The 22,935-nt window shown below is 41.7% G+C and overlaps 1 protein-coding gene across 1 annotated transcript in view; it reads left to right on the top strand.

Moving 5' to 3' along the window:
• The first annotated feature begins 6,003 nt into the window (after window positions 1–6,003).
• Window positions 6,004–22,935, top strand: part of LOC126248263 (uncharacterized) — a 43,911-nt gene continuing 26,979 nt past the window's right edge. The window contains exon 1 of the mRNA XM_049949115.1: window positions 6,004–6,334. Within this exon, the coding sequence (XP_049805072.1) occupies window positions 6,077–6,334 (258 nt within the window). The 5' untranslated portion in view covers window positions 6,004–6,076. The remainder of the gene's footprint in view (window positions 6,335–22,935) is intronic.

The following is a 22,935-nucleotide window of genomic DNA, read 5'->3' as shown; positions in this document are numbered from 1 at the left end:
AATGCCCAATAAAATAGATTGATATTTATATTTTTTGTTTCTGTATAATAATTCTGTAGCTTGGTGACCTGAGTTGTGTGTGTGTGTGTGTGTGTGTGTGTGTGTGTGTGTGTGTGTGTGTGTGTGTGTGTGTGTGTGTAAGATATTATCATTTCATGGGAAATGTGGCAATAACAGATCAGAAATTGTGTGCAGAATATACCTAATTATCAACACCTGTAAGCAGCTAAAGGTCTGGATTTCATTATAATTTCATTCTTAGAGAGCTGCAAGACCACCAATGGTATCTGTACAGATACCAGCTTCATATAAATTAGTAAGGTTTTTACTGACTATTATTCACCAAAGCCGACAAAACAGGCTGCATTCAGTAGTAGTACTACATAATGGTGATACTTCAGTACAACTTTGAACCCTTTAAGTGGTTTAGATCAGCAGGAGCAAAGTATATTCTTCAAGGTATGTTTCACAGGCAACTAAGAAATCTTTGCCTTGAATGTCATGTGATTTTGCACTCTGCTGCTAAGTTTTCCTTTTAGATTTATTAAATTTCTTAAAGAGGCTTCTGTTACAAACACTAGCAATCCACATAGGTAACGTGTGACTGATATTCCTTATGTATCACAACCTTATTTCAGTTTCACTCTGTTGTTGCTGGTAACTTATGATGGAAGAGTTGATTTGTGCCACATTAAGGAAGATTAAGAAAAAAGTCATTTACAAACTCGTGAAAAGGAGGCAGGGTTCCCCAAAAGTATAAAGGTTGCCATAAGCAGTCACTTTTGTTGGATTAAGTTATTTCCATATCCTTTCTGGATATTTCAGCCAGCTGCATCCTATTGTAGAGATAGACTAACCAAGAACCTTAGTGTTATATGAACAGAGCAGAAAAAACTTTATTAAATACACAAAGGACTGGTAACTACCTTCATGTATGGACCACTTTCCAAAAAATACACTGTGTCAAGGCATTCAGATTGTACATATTCTTTCTGAATATTTTTATTGTAGCAGGAAGAATGGGGATTGTTTAACTTACCTTTAACCTAAGGTACATTAGATTGTGTATGAAATTCATCAAAAGAGTAAATACGGGCTCTTACTTAAACTGTTTACTATAACAAGAGAAATTAGAGTACAATATTATAAGAGACAGATGAAGACTAGGTGGGAGATAGACTAAGAGAATAATTTCACATGGTGATGAAAGACCTACACCCAAACAAGGCACCTGGAGTAGACATTCCCTCACATTTGTGGAGATCCTTCAGACAGACAGCCAAGTCGAACTATTTCATGTGGTATGCAAGATAAGAGACAAGTGAAAAACCTTCACGTTTCAGAAGGAAGTAATAATTCCTATTCCAAGAAAACCAGGCACTGAAAGTTGGAAATATTACAGAACTATCAGTGTGGCAAGTCATGGTTGTAGTTTGACACAAATTAAGTAAAGAATAGTGGACAAACTGGTAGGTGCCAACTGACCTCAGGAAACATTACTTTGGTATCTGGGAAAAAGTAGCAACACATGAGGCAGTATTGGTCCTACGAAAAATCTTACAAGAGGATATAGAGAAAGCTTTTGACACTGTTAGCTGGACTATACGCTAGGAAATTCTGAAGGTAGCAAGGATAAAATACAAAGACTAAAATTTGCACACTGATGTAACAGTATGTGTAAAGACATGAAAAGTGTGCAGTCCTTGGGAAGGGAGTGAGACCGGGAGTGAAGTATTGTAGAAGGTGAAACCACGACTTGCAGATGTATGTTTAAAGGGGTGTTGTTCCTGTTGCAGAGGAATTAATTTAGTGTACAATCCTTACTGTGATTTGTATTACCAATGTTTTGAGGGGAATGGAAATATTAAAGTAACGGTATACAAATTCAACAAAGGTTTTTAACTAATGAGTATCATCTTCAAGCTCTGATTCAACATGCATTTAAAATGCTTGGCTGTACATCATGGCACTGTCTGTAGCTCTTGCCAGTTCATTACACACAATTCGAAGATTCAACAGTGGAACGAAAGACCTGACATAAAAGTAGTGTTCATTGAGCGATTGGATATGACAATTGTTCTATCCTGACAATATTTTACATATAAATTATAGCCATACGAGTTGATTATCAATTGAATTGGGTGTACACAGGTATGATCAACATAATAAACCCATAATAAATATCACTGGTATCTTTAAGTACTCATCTTAGCAACTGAAATGGCTACACATCTATGCTGATAACTGAAGCCATGTTTAACATCCTCAGATGTATTTTACTACATTACATTCAGTTCTCATTCTATAGACCCAAAAATGAGATGGGTTTCTTGGCTATGGAATATGTCAAAGTACAACATAAAAAACAAAGACCATCTGAATATAACACTTCCCTGATCACATGTCAGGATACTTTAAAGATATGTGAATACATAACAGATAAACTGGGACTGCCAACGTTTACAGAATTAATACACTCAGAATGAAACAGTTATGAACTTTTAACAAATTTATCATACACACAACACCTAATCTTAACTGTTGTAAAACCAAATCCAAGACATTTTTACTTAAGCTGGTCTAACAGTCCCTGTTAAGATATTCATTTATAGAGGAGCTGCCTGCCTAAAAATCTTTCAAACTCTGTTTAAACTGTGCTGTTTCTGAAACAAACTTTTTAATGGTAGCTGGCAATTTATTGAAAATGTGTGTTCTCGTAAACTGGACTCCTCTTTGGACCAAGGTAAGCAATTTTAGGTCTTATTGTTCCTAGTATTTTACTATGTGCTGAGCTATTGTCTGGAAATAAACGTTATTTGCAACCAATTTCTTTAAGGGATAAATATACTGAAGCATTGGTTAGAATACCCACTTCCTTGCTCAGATTTGTACATGATTATATGGAATTTACAACACAATTGAGTCTTATTACATGCTTCTGCAGTCTAAAAACTTTTGCTCGGTTTGACGAGGTACCTCAAAATATGAAAGCAAATGAAGTAAGCAAGTTTTTTTTTCTATCTCCTACATCTGACATCATTCCCATTGCAAATACAAACTTGTTTAGGTGCTTCAGCAATTTTGTGGTACACACCCTTCCTAACTGAATTTATTACTGAGTTGTAACCCGAGAAATTTAACACTGTCAACTGCTTCTATCTGCATGTCTTCGTACATTATACACATCCTGGAAACAAATTTCTTACAGGTTCTTATCTGCATATAGTGGGTCTTTCCAAAAGTTTAATGACAGTAAATTACTTCTAAACCATTTATTGTAAGTGAAAATTTGATTAGTAGCAATTTCTAAATCTGTACTTGACTTGCTATTTGTTACAATGTTTGTGTCATGTGCCAACAAAACAAACTTAGCATCTGGCAATTTAACAGATGAGGTCATTACTGTAGACAGGAATAAACAACAGATTCAAGATGGAACCTTGAGGAGCACCACATGTAATTACTTCCCAATCAGACTTAGACTATTTGCTTACTCTGCATGTATTTGCAGTGACACCCTTGTTTCCTTTTAGTTAGGTCAGACTCTAACCATTTTGCAGCACTGCCAGTGACATCACAATATTCTAATTCTCTTGAGAGAAAGCTGTGATTCATAGTCAAGGGCTTTTGACAGGTCACAGAGAATGCCAGTAGCCTCTAACTTGTTTTCTTATGAATTATTCCCACTGTATGTGCAAATACCCTTCTCTATATCAGTAAGCATAAGGAACCCAAACTGTGACTTGGATGATATATTGTTTGCAGTCGGATGCTTAAGAAGATGCTTAGACACAACCTTTTCAAATATTTTTGAAGACGCCAGCAAAAGTGAAAATGATCAATAATTTGATAGTATCTCTTTAACGCTCTTCTTGTACAGAGGCTTAACTTAGGCATATTTCAGCCAGCCTGGAAATGTTCCACTGATAAGAGATTGATTACACAAATAATTTGAGGTACAACTCAACTCACATGAATACACTTTGAAAAACTTCACTAGAATACTTTAAGGATTTTATGATGGATGCTGCTACTTAGGGAGAAGTAAGTGTCATTTCCATTTTACTGAAGTTATTTGTAGGGAGTGGTCTCAGATGTTCAATTGCACTGTTAACTGAACCTGATAACCTGAAGCTGTCAGTAACAGATACAAAGTACTGCACCTATTTAAGAAGTTTGCAACACTACATGCATTTGTTACCAATGTCTCATTTACTTTAATTTGAAGTGTTACTGGAATTTTCAAAATTCAAAACCTGTATGTATCACAGCATCAACAACAAGTTTAAATAACACATGGCTTTATCTCAATAGGAAGTCAGACTGCTACTTAATTTACAGATGGCAGCAGAAATTATTTTCTTTCAGTGTTATCTGTAAGGCAAACAGTAGCCTGTCTTCCTAATCACAGTTAATGTAACATAGCTGTTACTGTAGTCTCTTTAAATTTGGTCGTCTTGTCAGACTGTAGTGTATCAGATTATCTTATCATTATTTACAGGATACCAGATGCATTAGTAAAACAAATGTTTTCTGGAGACAATTTCTTAATCAAAACTGTGTAGCACAATAAATACCTTACATCTCTCAGTATTTGAACATCTGAATCAAATCTACAGTTACTATGCATTATGTGGTGCAAAATGTAAATGTACTGTGATACTGGAGGGGTGCAGAACTAATTTTTATATGCTCTCACAGTAAGAATGGTTACAAGAATGCTTTATGGAAAGCTTCATAGCGTTCTGTTGTTTGTAAATTTTTAGTAAAATTTTCCAAAACTGAAGTCACAGCCACATGAGAAGAAAGTCCACATGACCTGGATTCATATACAAAATGAAATATTTCATTCAGCTATGAATTGTGCATAGTTAAATTGCCAGGAAAGTGGAAATAATGTGAAAGGTTTAAGACAACACTCTTTGTAACACAGCCTGTCATTCACTCTTCTTTCTTGCTGAGTGAGCTATGCACCCCATAGCAAACTGCCTTGTTTCTTATGCAGTCAAGTTATTTACCCATTCTCGTTAAATCATATATAGTTTTTGTGTGACACTGCATGGCACAACACACAAGTATTCTTACTAATTTAACTGTGGTATAATGAACACAGGAAGTAGTTTTTGCCCTTGGAGGTTTCTTTCATGATCCTTTGAGGCCGCTTTTGCATGATCAAAATTCATTTGTATGATCATAGAAACTATTATTAATATAAAAGATTGGCTGTCCTATGTATAGCCAAACAACTACCCCTTAAATGTATAACAAAGCCTGCTTCTTCTGAAAAGTTGTTTTCACAATTAACTGAGAAGACGGCAAAAGGCATTAACTTCCTGTGAGGCATAATTTAGAAAACATATATATATATATATTTTTAACACAAGTAACAGCTGTTGGTAAACCAATATTTCATTATAACTGCACTGGAATCTTACGTATCTCAGGAAACGAAAATTTATAGCCTTGTCACGACACTATTCTTAACAGTTTGTTTTTTCCCCCAGTATGAGCTGCGTACTCGACAACAAATGCTATTTCTCGTAAGCAATGGCAATGTTTAGCTTCTCTCAACGGTTATACATGATGGTTTATGGAATGTGTAACGGAAATACTGCATTTATTATTTCGGTGTATAACATTTTATGCTACCTATTTGGTCCTCGATAGAATAAGCAGATCAATCACAGCATGGTCAAGAAACAGGTAAAATCCAATAAGCTGAGAATCCGTACGATTTATTTACTTCTACGTAATTTATAAATACATTTCCATTTCTCCGTTACAGTGTACGTGGATAACAGCCACCTTTCTTTCACATTACGGTCACATATCAGCGGATCACACTCGTTTCAGGACGATTCAGCAGACACGCACCGACGTTTTAACATACACTCCAGTGTGGTCCGAAAACTTTCACGTAACTCGACTCGACCACGGATCTCGATACTCGACAAGTGTGCAGCGCGTTTGCTTATACGTCATTTTGACGTCACTTCCGAGTGGTTTTGGACCACAATGATGTGTGTGTTAGGCTTCCCCGATGTGCACAAGTTGATGCAACGACTTTGTCTAATTGATGACAGATAGCAGCACAATGTTGTTTCGTTTCTATGAGAACCCACACACTCTGGTGAGAGACAATGAAACTGAAAACCCAGATACCTTCAAAATGGAGGCAATAGCTGACAGGAGTGACATAAGTTGTGGTGTTTCTTCAATTTTAAGTGAATTGTGTGGTGATTCCGACAGTTTTAATGCCGACATTAATGATTCAGATTCCAGTTTAAACCAGGTGATGGAAGATTCTACCAATATTAATTCCAGTACATATGAGGTAAGGTATGTTTTGACATGTTATTTGCTGGATGTCATTCCCTTTGTGCTGGATGGTTAGGCTATGTGTTTTTATTTTTGTATTGAACTGTTTTACAAGCACTTTTCACCAAGATACAATCAATACGCCTTTTAATAAAACTACTTTCTGTTGTGTGAATCAACTTTGTTAACAAAAAAGAGCATACTCGTACTTTTGGGTTACTATGTCATTGATGAAGTTATTGGTTTAAGAGAACTTTTTTCAAATTGCACTTTCTATACAATGATATGGCTTGACTAAAAGGAAAATGTCCACAACCGTGCATGACATCATCGCCAGTGGTCGTACTGCTGCGCGAGACACTTTCAGCTGCTAGCCTATATTGATCTTGACGTTCATCAAATTCTTATCTGAAATAAAAAAAATAATCCGATACTTCAAATAATATTTGTTCTCTTATTTATACGATACACTGTCTCTTTTTCACAAGATCGCATTGAAACTTAATTTGAAGTTAAGTGAAATTTTGAATTATCTGTACGAATATGTGTTTCAGGAAATCAATGAAATGTTTGGAAATTCGAAAAGTAATGAGTTAGTATTTATATTTACACAATTATTTATTTTTTATTTGTGCCGAAAAATACAAAAATCTTCACAGAACCAAATTTTCAGTATTTTTTCTCATACTCTTTGAGTGTCGTAACACTATATTTACAGTATCAGTGACCCTTATTACTTAAAAAATAAGCCCCTTATTATTTTAAAGAATATTGACCTCAGGACCAAGTATATAGTCGATGATTTCATGTACTATGTAATTTGCAGTACAATCAAACCCAACAAATATATCGCCAGGCAAGTTGCTACAACATGCACAAAACAATACATTTCTTTGGCATCTTTCGTGAAGAAACGACTCTTTTTTTGTAAGTAATTTCTGTGCAGTAACATATGTATATTCTACACGTTAAAACATCCTGACGAGGATAACAGTCCACCTCTACTGATAACAGCTGTTTAATGATTTGGTTATCTTTCACATCCTCATCGTGTGCTATTAGATACAGTTTACAATAATTACATTTATTTTTCTTAATGACAATATGAGCAGTAGCCATGTATGTAATGAAGTACAGGCCGCATGTCCTCATCTAACCTCTGTTTGTTAGCATCATCTACAACTAAATTCAATTCTTAATTAAATGTCACTTGTGAAAGGTCATTTATATCTCACTCATTAGACCAAATATCATTCTTGAAAACTTCCTCACTTATTTTTCTGTGACTTTAATATTAATGACACAGCTTTGTACCCTTAATTTACTTTGTCTCAAAAATCTTCTGATTGAGACATGGTAATTACCACCATTCAATGAACGATACTTCCCAAACCTACTATCTAGATCATCAGCTTGAACCTTGCCTGTTAGGAACTGTTCTCTCTCTCTCACCAAATGTAATACCTAACATATGCAGCATAAGACCGAACATCTGCAAACTGAATGACAGACATTGTATCGTCACACATCTCTGAACCTAATGATACCCCCATGAACTTCACTGTAATATCCATACCAAATGAAACCAATAAAAACTTAACTTCTTTCTGCAAAACAAACACCAAACTAATCAGGCCTAATAAAAATGCCAAACACATAAACAAAAAAGAACCATAATCATTCGCTGAAAACACGTACACAACCCTCGTTCCCGCACCAAGTACCTAAACTCGAAACCATGCTAGCACAATGACAACCAAAACTCAAATGAACCCATTGCCACAAGTTAAACTCGGCACATCCACATCCACCACCAGAGGGCACCATCAAATACAACACAACTTCTACAAACACAACCAACTCAAATACTCCACACCATAATGACATCACACACCACTCCATTACGTCATGGGTCAAAGCAGATGAGTGGAATTGGATGCTTCGGTTGACCTGAATGTTCCATCATTAACCAATTTGCAAACTGATGTAGTAACTCTAGTGTGTGTTTAGAATTCTTGGTTATTGGCTCTTGGAACATATTTAATTACCTCTGACCTTTTAACAAAGTTTGAATGTTAACTGCATGTCACCACTTGCAAATTATCTCAATGAAACTTGCACTGTCATTGTGGTGAAAAATATGAAGACCAAGTTTTACATTCTCCGTTTCTGTGCTTGATGGATACTGTGATTTAAGACACAGTTTGTTGGCAAATTTCAATAAATTTTCCCTTTCAAGTGAGTGAAGAGATTTCCAACTGCTTAAAAATGCAAAATTGCCATCAGCCTCATTGCTAAAATCTGGAAACTGTAATCTCTTCTTTCTGTTTTAGCCAGTTATGTATATATTCTAATAGGTGCACACTATCAAACAGAAAATACCAAAGGCTGCATCCAGCACCTGGAGAAGGGTGTGGGTACTTAATTTTAAGTTCAGGTGGATCACTGAAGTTCGATACAATCTTATTATTGATATCATTATCATAATCGTTACCAAGAACCTCAGAGCATATGCTCTGCAATTTCAATACAACCTTTTTAAGAAAGGTAGAAACAGCAGGGGCCTGCATGACTTTGACAGGTAGATCATGAGCTACATCATTGTACTGTGTATCCAAATGACACACCATAAATACATAGGCTGTAAATGCACATTCACTTCTGCTGCTACTGCTACTTTAGGCCTGACCCACGATATAACACCTTTTGAAATGCATTAGTGATTTTAAATGCCTTCCATCAAAATGAGGACTGTTCAATCTTGTTCAGTCAAAAATGACACTTTGTTAGCTGTGTATTCTAGAAAATATGCAGAAACTTGCCTAAGAACAGGATTAATAGAAAATCCAATACATATTCTAGTCAGAGTAGCTGGACAAGACATCATTATTAAAGGCACACAACAGTGAGGAGAAATTGAGCGAACTAATGACCATACCAACAAAATAGACCATGAATATCTTGCCATATTCTTTTTACATTTTAGCATTGAAAGCTGTTCTTTCAAAAATATAATTATTTCTTGTTTATCTGGCAACTTTTCAAATAAATTGTTCAAAACATTAAATATAAAATGAATACTCTTCTCTATTGCTAAATTGTAAGTTCGCCATATTAAGCATAGTAGTTAACTGCGTTGTATTATTTACAATTACTGGGAACTTGAATTTCTCTATTTGATCAGTCTGCAGATCATTTACATGAACAGTGAGATTTAAGTTTGCCCTAATATGACAAAAACTTTCTGAAATGACGCTTCACTAATTAAAAGGAAATGTACAATAGTCTTCTTAACAACACAGATCCACTCCCTCAAATCAAAAGTATTAATTTTATAATTGATTCATTCAGGGCTGAGAAGGATACAGACTTCATATGTTCTTCATGACTAGTCAAACTTTCCTTTAGAACACAAATGATGTAAGCATTTTCTATATGCTGTCTTCAGTCCTCAGGAGATTCTCTTGATGTTGAAGGTGTAGATAAATATCCAAGACCTCCAAGTAGTAGTGATGGTACTGCACCTGTAATAAATATATTAACTGCCATTATCTTACCTTATACATTGTAAGGTCAACAGATTCATTCACTAATTATATATCCTAACACAGTCCGTAAACACCCAACAAACCTTTCCTTAGCTGTGGATGGTCAAGAGGTGATGTAATAAATTTTCGAGTCTTAGCCTCATATGCTGATGTACTTCTTTCTGTATCGTGTGCATGAAAGTGCCAATCACAAAACTGTTGAAAATAATAGAGTAGGTTGCATTAGTGTGACAAAACAGTTCCCATATATAGGTTATGTTTATAAATTACAGTTAATGCCTGAGCTAAATAAAAATATTTAATGTATTTGTTTACTAAAGCCGCTGCTTTCCACAGAATCATATGTAGGAGTAAAATTATTGTGATGAACTGCACTTACCAATTTTCTCCTTGCATCTTCATCATGTGGGAAATGGAATATACTTACTCTTTCTTGAGTACTATAATTGCCTTTACAAGGCCCCTCCCCTTGCCGGGGGCTCACGGATCTTTCATGAGTTTGTGTGGGGCGCACATGGTGGCACAGGCTATATTCCTTCCTGGGCTGCATTTCCCTTCCCCATGCCCCTCCCTACCTTGTCCTCAGTCCTTCTCCTCTGCCCCCTGCTTCCCCTCTCTTAGTGTTCTTACTTATGTCGACCTGGCTATCCACCTCGTTTTGTTCCCTATGCCTTTTCTTTTTCACCTTCCTTTTTGATTCCCCTTTGGAGTTTGACTGCCATTTCTCCATAGTGTGAGCCATTTGGGGAATAACTCCTTTCCTAGTACCTATGGCATGGGGGGGGGGGGGGGGGTTGCTGACCACTTTTTGGTAAGTTTGTGCTCGGCTACCACAGGGCCCCAACATTTGCAGCACCCCTTCCCTGCTGCATGTCTTATCATTCTGGTATTCTTCGTCCTCTTCCTTGGGGGGACACGTCTGGAACATTTTTGGGAATGTGTTCTGAGGTTTTAATAGCATGACATGAGAACAACCCCGTCATGTAGATTCTCTTTCTTCGTTCTTCATCTTCTACCATTCCCCCGCATCATTGTTTGAGGTTCCTCTCAATTACTTCTTCCTCCTTGTGCGCTCCTGAAGGCTGGCCCATGCTGTTTTACGTGTAACAGGTGATTGGGTAATGCGTAATTCCCAGACCTGGGGTAACAGGTACGAGTCATACGTACTCCCTGGTACAAGCCAGGCCTAGGGAGGGGTGATTGCTTGAGCTGTTGCCTTTCCAAATTGCCATTTGGCCCTCTGTCAGGAGTTCGAGATGTGTGACCTGAGGTGTGAACAGTCACCTAAGACAGGTTAGCCCATCTGTGAGGGGCCGCCAGTTGGAAGGAGTGGGCCATCGGAGACACTAGCAATCGTGGGGATTTTTTTTCACAATGAGCCAGTCATCATCTCAGCCTCAGTCTGTGTTTTCTAAACGTAAATGGAATCAGGCTAAAAATTCAAAGAATCTCCCAGCTGCACTTCAGTTCCTTGTGGAATCACATAATGGAGGAGATCAGTCCTTTGCTATGGTTAATCCATTTATTATTCAGAACGCTGTTCATGCAGTTGCCAGTCCTGTGACATGCTGCTCTCGTTTACATAATATATCTGTGCTTCTGGAGTCCAGTTGTGATTTTTCAAGCCCAACAACTGCTTACAGTTCTGCTCCTCCTTGGCTATCCTGTTCACGTTGAGGCCCTTTGAGTGCTGAATTCTTTGTGAGGTGCTATTTACACTTGGCTGCTTGATGGTCTGACTGAGGGAGAAATCAAAACTAACCTCTCTGATCAGAATGTTCTAACAATACCACCACTTGCAAAGTAGGTTAGAAATAAGATTTAATAATGTTGCTCATGCAGCATATGTTCGTGTATCGGGCAACAACAAAGTTATTGACTGTGGATGGTATCGTCAGAATGGAAATAATGAAGTCACTGTAAAAAAAGTCATTAATTCTGGCACTTATCTTGAGTGGATTCCCACGTAGATTTCGTCGAAGTTGTTATGGCTCATCTTTTTGATTCTAGAGTGATTCCACTTTGACTGCTAGAAGGTCCAGATCTGTATTTTAGCAATATTTGAAGACCTAACAAATGTGTTTTTCAGGAAATTCTTAATGATCAAACAATCGCAGATCAGAATAATGGTATGGTAGAAATAATTTTTGACTTGGTGTTCACGATCCACATTTTTATTAAACTTCTTGTAAATTCACATATACTTCTTAATTTACACATCATCAAGAAAACAGTTTTGTATCAATCTTCATGTATTGAATTTCCACTTTAACCAAACACAAGACTTGACTTCTTTTACAAAGCGAAATAACAACTTAACTTCTGCAAAGTGAAACAAAAACTGCTCTGTGCGCATTCGCACCAAAACGGTTACAAGTAAGTCAAAGATTATGACAGTCTCACAGAAATGAATACACATAAGAACCATATCACTGTAATATATCGATACATCGTAGTACCTATACATTAATAAAACCAAATGTGAATATTGTCACAGAAATGTGTGTTACTTCGCAGAAAAGTAGTAAGACATTATTGGTATCAAGAACTGGGGTTAGAGTGCCGTAATGCTCACGTAAATAAAGAGCCATTACAGTGTCACTGCAGTCCATTGGGTAATGAAAAAGGTTGGTGCACACTTCCTGCGTAAACACAGTCTTTTTCTCACATTTGATCAAGTAGTGCTGCCATCATAGATCAAAGCAGGCTATGAAATCATCATGGTCGAACCCCGTACATTCCAAACCCAATGCATTGCCACCAGTGTCAATGTTAGAACCACACTCACATGTCCTATTGAAAACATGGACAAATGTGTTACTTTTGGGAAGGATACTCAAGAGGGCTATTGCCTGCCACCTTCTCCCCGCTATGTGAGTTGCAGTGGTGACCCTCCAGCCTCACCCCGAGAATGTCCCATGTATCTCAATGAGCAGGCCATCCTGGTGGTCTGGGAGAAGGAAAAAGTACCTTACCCTCTGGCTTGCAAGTTGTTGGCTAATTGAAAGCCCGCTATTTTACCATGAGGTACAACGTTAACTGGAATACTCTCTTTCAAATTCTGAAGGTGGCAGGGGTAAAATACAGGGAGCGAAAGGCTATTTACAATTTGTACAGAAACCAGATGGCAGTTATAAGAGTCGAGGGGCATGAAAGGGAAGCAGTGGTTGGGAAAGGAGTGAGACAGGGTTGTAGCCTCTCCCCGATGTTATTCAATCTGTATATTGAGCACGCAGTAAAGGAAACAAAAGATAAATTCGGAGTAGGTATTAAAATTCATGGAGAAGAAATAAAAACTTTGAGGTTTGTCGATGACATTGTAATTCTGTCAGACACAGCAAAGGACTTGGAAGAGCAGTTGAACGCAATGGACAGTGTCTTGAAAGGAGGATATAAGATGAACAACAACAAAAGCAAAACGAGGATAATGGAATGTAGTCAAATTAAATCGGGTGATGCTGAGGGGATTAGATTAGGAAATGAGACACTTAAAGTAGTAAAGGAGTTTTGCTATTTAGGGAGTAAAATAACTGATGATGGTCGAAGTAGAGAGGATATAAAATGTAGACTGGCAATGGCAAGCAAATCGTTTCTGAAGAAGAGAAATTTGTTAACATCGAGTATAGATTTAAGTGTCAGGAAGTCGTTTCTGAAAGTATTTGTATGGAGTGTAGCCATGTATGGAAGTGAAACATGGATGATAACCAGTTTGGACAAGAAGAGAATAGAAGCTTTCGAAATGTGGTGCTACAGAAGAATGCTGAAGATAAGGTGGGTAGATCACGTAACTAATGAAGAGGTATTGAATAGGATTGGGGAGAAGAGAAGTTTGTGGCACAACTTAACTAGAAGAAGGGATCGGTTGGTAGGACATGTTTTGAGGCATCAAGGGATCACAAATTTAGCATTGGAGGGCAGCGTGGAGGGTAAAAATCGTAGAGGGAGACCAAGAGCTCAATACACTAAGCAGATTCAGAAGGATGTAGGTTGCAGTAGGTACTGGAAGATGAAGAAGCTTGCACAGGATAGAGTAGCATGGAGAGCTGCATCAAACCAGTCTCAGGACTGAAGACCACAACAACAACAACAACAACCGTTCTTGCTACTCCTTGCTCCTAGCCCCATGAAGGACGTGGCCCCACTGGCTTGCAACTCCAAATTCAGCACTGCAGTTGTAAAGTAGCCCAGTATCATCATATCATTTCAGTGTCCTCCTCCTCCTCCAGATGCGCAACAAGCCACCTAATCTTTGCCCCAACAGCAGGCCGGAAAGGACAAATGGAACACTCGTGAAACTTCTTATGATGTCCCTCCAGTCAACACACATCCCCCCTGCCCCCCCTCCCCCAGGGGGCTAACGGTCCTTTCATGAATACATGCGTAGTGAGTATGGGGCCCCGAGCTATTGCAGCCTTCCTTCCTTTCCTGGGCTGCATTTTCTTTCCTTTCCTTTCCCTGCCCCTCCTTGCTCCTTCCTCTCCACCCTCTCCTCTCCCTCTTTCGGTGTCCTAGTTTATGTTGGCCCTCCTATCCTCCTGGTTATGTTGGCTTTGCAAGTTGGTTTTGTTGACTAATTACTTCTTCCTTTTGGCATTCTTTGGTCCCCCTCTGGGGTTTGACCTCGTTTACTAAATTTCTATTCTGTAGTGTGAGTCATTTGGTGAAGAACACCTTACCTAGCGTCTCCAGCATGTGCCCTCCTAGTCCTTCCATCTTTTCCTTCAAGTCGTTGTCCGATTGTAGGGTATATAGCCAGCCCGTGTGGTGGAATCACTATGTGGTATGTACCCTTTTGGTTGAGCCCCCTGGAAACACGGGGATCACACTTGATACTTGAGCCGTGACCACCTCATGTAATCCTAGGAGTGGTTGCTTGTCATTTTGGAGCGTCAGAACTCCCGGCAATGGCCGCCATGCCAGACGACCTTTGCTTTGGCTGGGTGGTGCCCATGGAGAGACCCTGATCAGCGTGAGTGCTATCAGGGCAAATGCTACGCAAATGAAATGCATATGGGTCCAGAACGCTGGCCATTCTTCTATGGCCGTCTCTTTGAATTAAAATGATTCTTCTAGTGCTGCTTCTCGTGCCCCTTCGGCCTTCCCTTCCATGGCTACCCCCTGGGAGGAGGGTCAGGCTTGTCAGCTTAGGGGCAAAACCTTTTCCCCTCTATCTGGTTTGCACCAGGACTGATGGGGATACTTTCACCAATACCAAAGTTTTTTTTTTTGTGGAACACATTGAAGACTAGTTTGGTGAAGTGGACTCTCTGAACAAGATGTGGTCGTGTCCTTTATTGATCAAAACTGCTTCGACTGCCCAGTCTGTGGCGCTTTGTGCCTGTGACCATCTTGGCACAATTCCTGTGACCATTACCCCCACCAGTCTTTGAATACGGTTCAAGGTGTAATTTTTCACAGGGACCTCATCCTTCAAACTGATGAGGAACTTGGGGACAAGCTAGGACGGTGGGGTGTTCACTTTGTTGGCATGTTCAGAATGGCCTGTAGGACTATCACATTGATACTGGTGCCTTTATCTTGGCCCTTGAAGGGGATACCCTCCCTGAGAATGTCAAGATAATGGTTTATCGATGTGAGGTGAAGTCGTATATCCCACCACCTATGAGATGTTTTAAGTGCTTGCGTTTTGGACACATCTCCTCACTGCTTGCAGACCCCTCTCTGTGGTGGCTGTGGACGTCCACTCCATGAGGGGAGTTCCTGTGTGTCCCCCTCCTGTGTCTGTTAATTGTCATGGCAGTCATTCTCCACTTTCATCGGATTGCCCGGCTTATAAGTAGGAAAAGAAGACACAGGAGTATAAGTCCCTTGATCATCTAATCTACACTGAGGCTCGTAAGAAGTATGCATGTCTTCATCCTGTGTCAATGACGTCTAGCTATGCTTTAGTTACATCTTCACCCCTTCCTCCCCCTAGTCCCGAACCCCTCTCCTCTCCCCCCCCCCCCCTCCCCACCGTGTGCCGCTCCCCCTCCCCAGCCGGAGAAGTGTCCCACTTCTTTGGCGTCTGCCGGTCAAGGGTGCCCCTCCCGGGACCCCCCTTCCCAGTACCTTCCAGGCAAAAGGTCTGCTGCCATGCAACAACCACAAGAACCACAGTCTGTGGGCCCCAGGTTGCACCCTCTCTTCTTGTTCCAGATCTTGCTGCAGCTGGCTCCTTTTTGCAGCACAGCCCTCTTCGATCTCAAACAGAAAAGAAGAAGAAGAAGAAGAAGAAGAAGAAGAAGAAGCATAAGTCTCAGGACAAGGAGCCTCTGGTGTCACCAGGGGTCCCGTCCCCACCTTTGCAACCTGACTCTGACCTGCTGTTGATAGATGTCGCCTCCCCTCCTTGTCGGTGATGGATGGTGACCCAGTGGCATGACTGGCTGGCTTTAGCCTGTCTGACCCCCCCCCCCCCCCCCATTTGAATCATCGTTCTGTGGGTATCTATTGTAATTCGAATGGATATTACCGTCACCTTCCGGAGTTGAAATCCCTTATTTCATTTTACTCTGCAGCTTGTGTGGTTCTGGAAGCGGTTGCTGTTAGGGTCCACCTGGACTATGGGGTCACAGTTCGCAATCTTTATCTCCCCCCTGGCAGGACTCTCACACCTGCTGCCTTAACTGCATTTCTTCAGCAGCTTCCTCCTTCTTGGGGATTTTAATGCTCATCATCCCTTGTGGGGCAGTGGATTTCCATCTAGTCGGGGTCTTCTCATAGACCAGTTTCTTGCAGACCACGACTTGTGCCTTCTTACCTACCCATTTCAGTGCCAGTCATGGTTCCTTTTCTGCCATTAATCTTTGTCTTTCTTCTCCCTCCCTCCTCCCTTCATTACACTGGTCGCCACATGACAAACTTTGATAGTGATGGGCAGGTTACCTTGTGGGTCTTTCCAACATGCCAAATGGCCTTTATATACTGCACAGGTCGTTTTTTCTCCCTCTTTGTTGGGTTGTATTGATGACGTCCTACATGATGTGTTTGATGCGATTGTTCGCACTGCTACCCTTGCCGTCCCATGCTCATCTGAACCATTTCGCCGCTGGCAAGTCCCATGGTGGAGTACGGCCATTGCCATCCATGATTGCCGTCAAGCTTTGCAACAGCTTAAGAGGCACCCATTCGCTGCCAATCTTATTACCTTTAAACGCCTTTGCACCAAAGGCCATTACTTAATTAAACAGAGCAAACAGGTGCATTGGGAACGCTTTGTTTCTTCCTCAGTTCTACTGTCCCTATGTCACAGGTATGGGCTACACTTTGCTCTCTCCAAGGTTGCCATCGGCAGTCTACCCTCTCGGGCCTTGCCCCCCCCCCCCCCCCCCCAAGATGGCCTTTGCACGGACCTGTTGATTCTTACGGAGCATCTTGCGACCAATTTTGCAACAGCATCAACCTCCTATCCGCCTGTGTCCTTAACCAGAAACAGCGGGCCGATGCTTCCGCCTTATGTTTTACCATTTGTCAGTCAGAATGTTACAACAAACCTTTTACTGAATGGGAACTTCTTTCTGCACTTTCTTCTTCTCATGATACGGCCCTGGTCCAGACTCCATTCATAACCAATTGTTCCATGACGACGACATCTTCTCCGGGTGCTTAACCGTATTTGGATCCAAGGTGACTTCCCTTCTCAATGGAGGGATAGCATCGTGGTGCCCGTTCTTAAGCCTAGTAAGAACCCCCTTTGTCGAAAGCTATTGGGCAATTACTCTGACAAGCGTTGTTTGCAAGTTACTTGAACAGATGGTAACCCGTTTGCTCAATTGTGTCCTCGAATCTTGATATCTATTGTCCCCTTACCAGTGTGGCTTTGAGAGTGGACGGCCTCAGATTGATCATTTACTTCGATTGGAATCCACAGTTCGGCAGGCTTTTTCCCAGCGTCGCCATTTGGTTGCAGTATATTGTGACATTCGCGAGGCCTATGATATGGCTTGGTGCCATCATATCTTTCTTCCACTTCATGAGTGGGGTCTTCAGGGCCTGTTCCCTCGGTCATTCAGTTTCGGTTGGTACTGTTTTTAGTTCTCCATGGACCCAGTAGAATGGCATCCCACAGGGTTCCATATTGAGTGTACTTCTTTCCCTCATTGCTATAGATGGACTTGGGGCCTCTGTCGGTTCTTTGGTCACCCCTGCTCTATATATGGATGATTTCTGCATTTGGGTTAGTTCCTCTTCGATGGCCTCTGTAGAGCGGCATCTCCAGGGTGCTGCTATACGGCGTGCCTCTGCATGTACCCTCTCACACGGGTTTCAATTCTCTCCTTCAAAATCATGGGTGGTCCACTTCTGTCACAGTACTACGGTCCATCCCAATCCGGAGCTCTAACTCGATGCACGACAATTACCTGTGGTCCCACAGTTTCATTTCCTGGGTCATCTATATGACAACAAGCTCAGTTGGCTGCTTCAAAAAAAAAATTCAAATGGCTCTGAGCACTATGGGACTCAACTGCTGTGGTCATAAGTCCCCTAGAACTTAGAACTACTTAAACCTAACTATCCTAAGGACAGCACACAACACCCAGCCATCACGAGGCAGAGAAAATCCCTGACCCCGCCAGGAATCGAATCCGGGAACCCGGGCGTGGGAAGCGAGAACACTACCACACGACCACGAGATGCAGGCTTGGCTGCTTCATATCAGGCTTGTGAAGATAGGATGTTTCTGTAAACTCTATGTCCTTCGCTTTCTCGCCAACACCTCTTGGGGTGTTGATCGTTCCACTCTTCTCTGCCTTTATCGGGCTGTAGTGCTGTCTCGCTTGGACAATGGTTGTGAAGTTTATGGTTCAGCTGCTCCTTCGACACTGCGCCTCCTGGATCTGGTCCACCATTGTGGTATCCGTTTGGCCACTGGTGTCTTCCCTACTGGCCCTGTTGATAGTCTCTTAGATGAAGCTGGGATCCCCACCCCATCATTCTGTTCGGCGGTCCCAGCTTCTGGTTTCTTATGCAATCACTGTCCATTCCTCTCCCACTCATCCTTCCTATTCTATTCTGTTCCCAGACCAAGGACGTCACCCACTTGATTCCCGCCCTCAGGCAAGATCACCGGTTGGGCTCCAACTTGGGTCTCTTCACTGCGATTTTCAGCTTCCTTCTTTGTCCTGTCTCCCACATTCCCTCCCCCTGCCCCGGTTAGTTCCTCATCCCAGGATTCAGATGGATCTCCGACGAGGTCCAAAAGATTCCATTTCCCTGATGGTGTTCCATTGTTTTTTCTGCCAAATTTTATGGGGGTTTCGGGATGCTGTTGTTTTTTACACCGATGGCTCTAAGTCTGCTGATCATATGGGATATGCCTTCACATCCTCTGTTGGCATGGAAAATCATCTCCTGCCAACTGCATGTGGGGTATTTACTGCAAAATTGATGGCAATTTCCCGGGCCCTTACCTTTATTTAACAGTCCCAACCCAACTGCGTTTTGTTATGTACGGACTCAATGAGTGGCCTTCAAGCTACTGACTGGTGTTTTTTCCCAACATCCCTTGGTCTCGGCCATCCATGACCGTCTCGCTTATCTTCACCATGCTGCTTGTACCATTGAGTTTCTTTGGGTCCCTGGCCCTGTGGGTATCCCAGGTAATGAGCTTGCTGATTGTTTGGCTGGGGGAGTAGACACTTACCCCCAGCCCCTTCTCTGTAACCCCTCCTGTGGCAGATTTACGGCTTCATATCAAATCCCACTTCGCACAATCATGGGCCAACTCTTGGGAGGCTACCTCCCTGTCTAATAAACTTCGAGCACTTAAAGTGACACCTGTTCCATGGCGTTATTCCTTCCACCTCTCCCAAAAGGACTCGACTATCCTGTGTCGTCTCTGCATCGGCCATACCAGGCTGACCCATGGTTTTCTTTTGCGTATTGAGCCACCCCAACTTTGTGGTTGTGGAGCCTTTGAGTCAGTAGCCCACATTTTGGTGCAATGTCCCCTTCTTTTGGCTCTGCGTACTAAGTACAGACTTCCCCGCACTTTACCTTTAATATTGGCAGACGATTCTCAGATGGTTGAACTGGTTCTCTGTTTCCTTTGTGAAAGTGGTTTTTATTTTCAGTTCTAAGGTTTGTAATCTCCCTCTGGAGTAGGGGCAGGTTGGTGAGGGTTGGGGTGTCTCCCATTGTAAGCTGTGTTTGGAGATTCCTGACGCCTCTCCCTGGCCAAGATCCTCTTTTCTCTCCCCTTTACTCTATTTTTATCACTTTTTAGATTTGGTTAGTCTCCTTTTACAATACACACTTTTACATTCTAGCAGTTGAATGCTTTTGAATAGCAGGTGGTCTTGCCTGTACTGCATCAGAGGTGTCATATTTTCTGCCTCTAGCATAGCCTTGGTGTTGCCTACTTGTTGACTTCACTCCTTTTGTTTTCACCGTTGACAACATGACTGCACTTTTACATTTTTTAGCCTTTTGCCTTTTATCGTTTTGAGTCTTCTGAGATGTAAATCTGTCCGAATGGGCCACCTTTGAAACAAGGGACTGATGACCTTGCTCCTTGGTCCCTTCAACCCCAATCAACCAACCAACAAACATCTCTATCTTCATCTGCCATGACTTGAAGATCCTCTAAAACGGCATCGCCATGTGGTACCCTCAACTGGCCAACCTCCATTATGCCGGTGTGCACTGCCTACCATTTTTCTACCCTGGAATCCACAGGCTGACCCAGAGAGAATTCCAGTGCGTCTGTAGATCTCAGGGAACAGGCTCCTTCAGCCTCTGCACCCTTTAGCAGTAAGTCTTCAAAGGCGACTGCTGAGGTGACAACCCTTCATTTGTCATTTGTTCCCTCCTCCACTTTCCCCATTATGACTCTCCAATGGAATGTTTGTGGCATTAAATCCAAAAAGGAGGAATTACAGCTGCTCTTGGAATCTTAGTGTCTGCTTGTTTTCTGCCTCTGAGAAACAAAATCGCATCCTCGTGTTTGCATTTCATTATGGTCCGCTTGGCATTCCATCTCATGGGGGGGGGATCTTGCTGCTCATACAGGATGATGATCATAGCCAAACCATTTCACTGAACCTTGGGCTGCAAGCTCTTGCAGTCTGCCTAATCGTTCCGTGCTTCACCTCTCCTCTTTGTAATGCCTATATCCCTCCATCATTTGGTGTCACCAGGGCAGGCTTTTTCCAGCTTATTTTTCGGGTCTCTGTCCCTTTTTTGCTGTTCAGTGACTTTAATGCACATCAATCCTCTTTTGGGGCTCTTCCATAACCTGTCCGAGAGGTGTCCTCTTGGCTGATCTCCATCAACTCAACCTGATTTGTTGTAACACTGGAGTAGCCGCGTTCCTTTCAGACTCCTCGCACACCTATTCCCACTTGGACCTCTCATTCTGCACTGGTTAGCTTGCCTGTCATCTCGAGTGCTCTGTTCTGTCTGACACGTTCACAAGTAACCATTTCCTGTGTGCTATGCGGTTGCTGACGCCTACCCCACATACATCTAAACCCAACTGGCAGCTTCCTAAGGCCACCTGAAGGCTATACTCGACAACCTTTGACAAACAACATTTTGCCAGTTGTGATGACCAGGTTGAGTACCTTACAAATGTTATCCTTACTGCTGCAGTACGTTCTGTACCTCACATTTTGTCTTTACCGCACCGTGTCGCAGTCCCTTGGTGGACTGAGGTATGCTATGACGTGAGTCACGTGTGGAGTCGTGGTCCCCATATTTTGACCGTCATCCTACGATGGAAAACTGTATTCATTATAACAGATGCATGCGCAGTGTCATCTCATTCTTTGGGATACAAACAAGCTAGCTAAATTTCATTTACTAGGGTTTTTTACAATTTCAATCCCTCTTCTGTCATGTGAGGTAACCTCTGTTGGCTCTCTGGGATCAAGGTCCAGTCCGCAATTTCCACTCAATTATAGCAGGTGATGTCATTGTGGACCCTGTTGCTATCTCTAACACCTTAGGTCGCTACTTTGTGGAGATTTAGAACTCTGCCCATCACCCCACCTTACTCCCTTGTAGATGAGTGCAGAAGGCCCAGATGATAGCCTTCTCCTCTCAGAATCGTGACTGCTACAATGCTGCCTTTACTGTGAGGAGCTAAATCATGCTTCATACGTATGATTGCATTTGGGCTGATGGCATGTTTCCCTGAACATGGCGTGAAGCCCTTGTCGTACCCATACCTAAGCCCGATAAGGACAAAAGCCTTCATTCTAACTACCACCCCATTTCTCTCACCAACTGTGTTTGCAGGGTTATGGAATGTATAGTTCATGGCCTGCTGGTAAGGTGGCTTGAATCTTGCAATCTACTATCCATTGCACATTTTGGATTTTGAGCACGCCATTCTGCAATTGACTATCTCGTCACTTTGTCAACCCATGTAATGAATGGTTTTCTGTGGAAATACCAGACTGTGGCCATGTTTTTTGATTTAGAGAAAGCCTACAGCACTTGCTGAAGTACTGGTATCCTCCCCACTCTATACACGTGGGGTTTCTGAGGCCACCTGCCCCATTTCCTTCAGGAATTTTTAAAAGACCAAAGTTTCAAGGTACTTGCAGATTCGACATTGTTGGACACCTTCATGCCGGAGAACAGAGTGTCTCAAGGCTTCACCTCAGTGTTCTCTTTGCTATAGCCATTAACCCTATTATGGAAGTATCTCTCACTGGGCAGCTACCGCTCCCTTTTCTTTGACAACTTGGTGATCTATTGTAGTTCTCCATGAACATGCCTCCTTGTGAGGCAGCGATGTCTTGATCATCTTTACACATGGAGCATCAACAATGGCATTCACTTTTCCACTGACAAAACTGTTTGTTTGAATTTCTGGTGGCGCAGTGGACTTCTTCCACCTTCTTTACATATTGGGCATGTTGCTCTTCCATTCACTGAAACTGTGAAATTCCTGGGGCTCATGCTTGGTAAAAAATTTTCTTGGTCCTCCCATGTGTCTTACCTGGCCACCCACTATACCCGGTCCATCAGTGTTGCATGTGTCTTAAGCGGTACTTCCTGGGGAGCAGGTAGACCACCGTCCTCTGTTTGTACTGATCCCATGTCCGTTCAAAACTAG

The sequence above is a fragment of the Schistocerca nitens genome, chromosome 3 (assembly GCF_023898315.1).
Source record: "Schistocerca nitens isolate TAMUIC-IGC-003100 chromosome 3, iqSchNite1.1, whole genome shotgun sequence".
NCBI classification, from domain to species: domain Eukaryota; kingdom Metazoa; phylum Arthropoda; class Insecta; order Orthoptera; family Acrididae; genus Schistocerca; species Schistocerca nitens.
The sequence above is the reverse complement of the archived record's forward strand: the minus strand, read 5'-3'. Positions and strand labels throughout refer to the sequence as shown.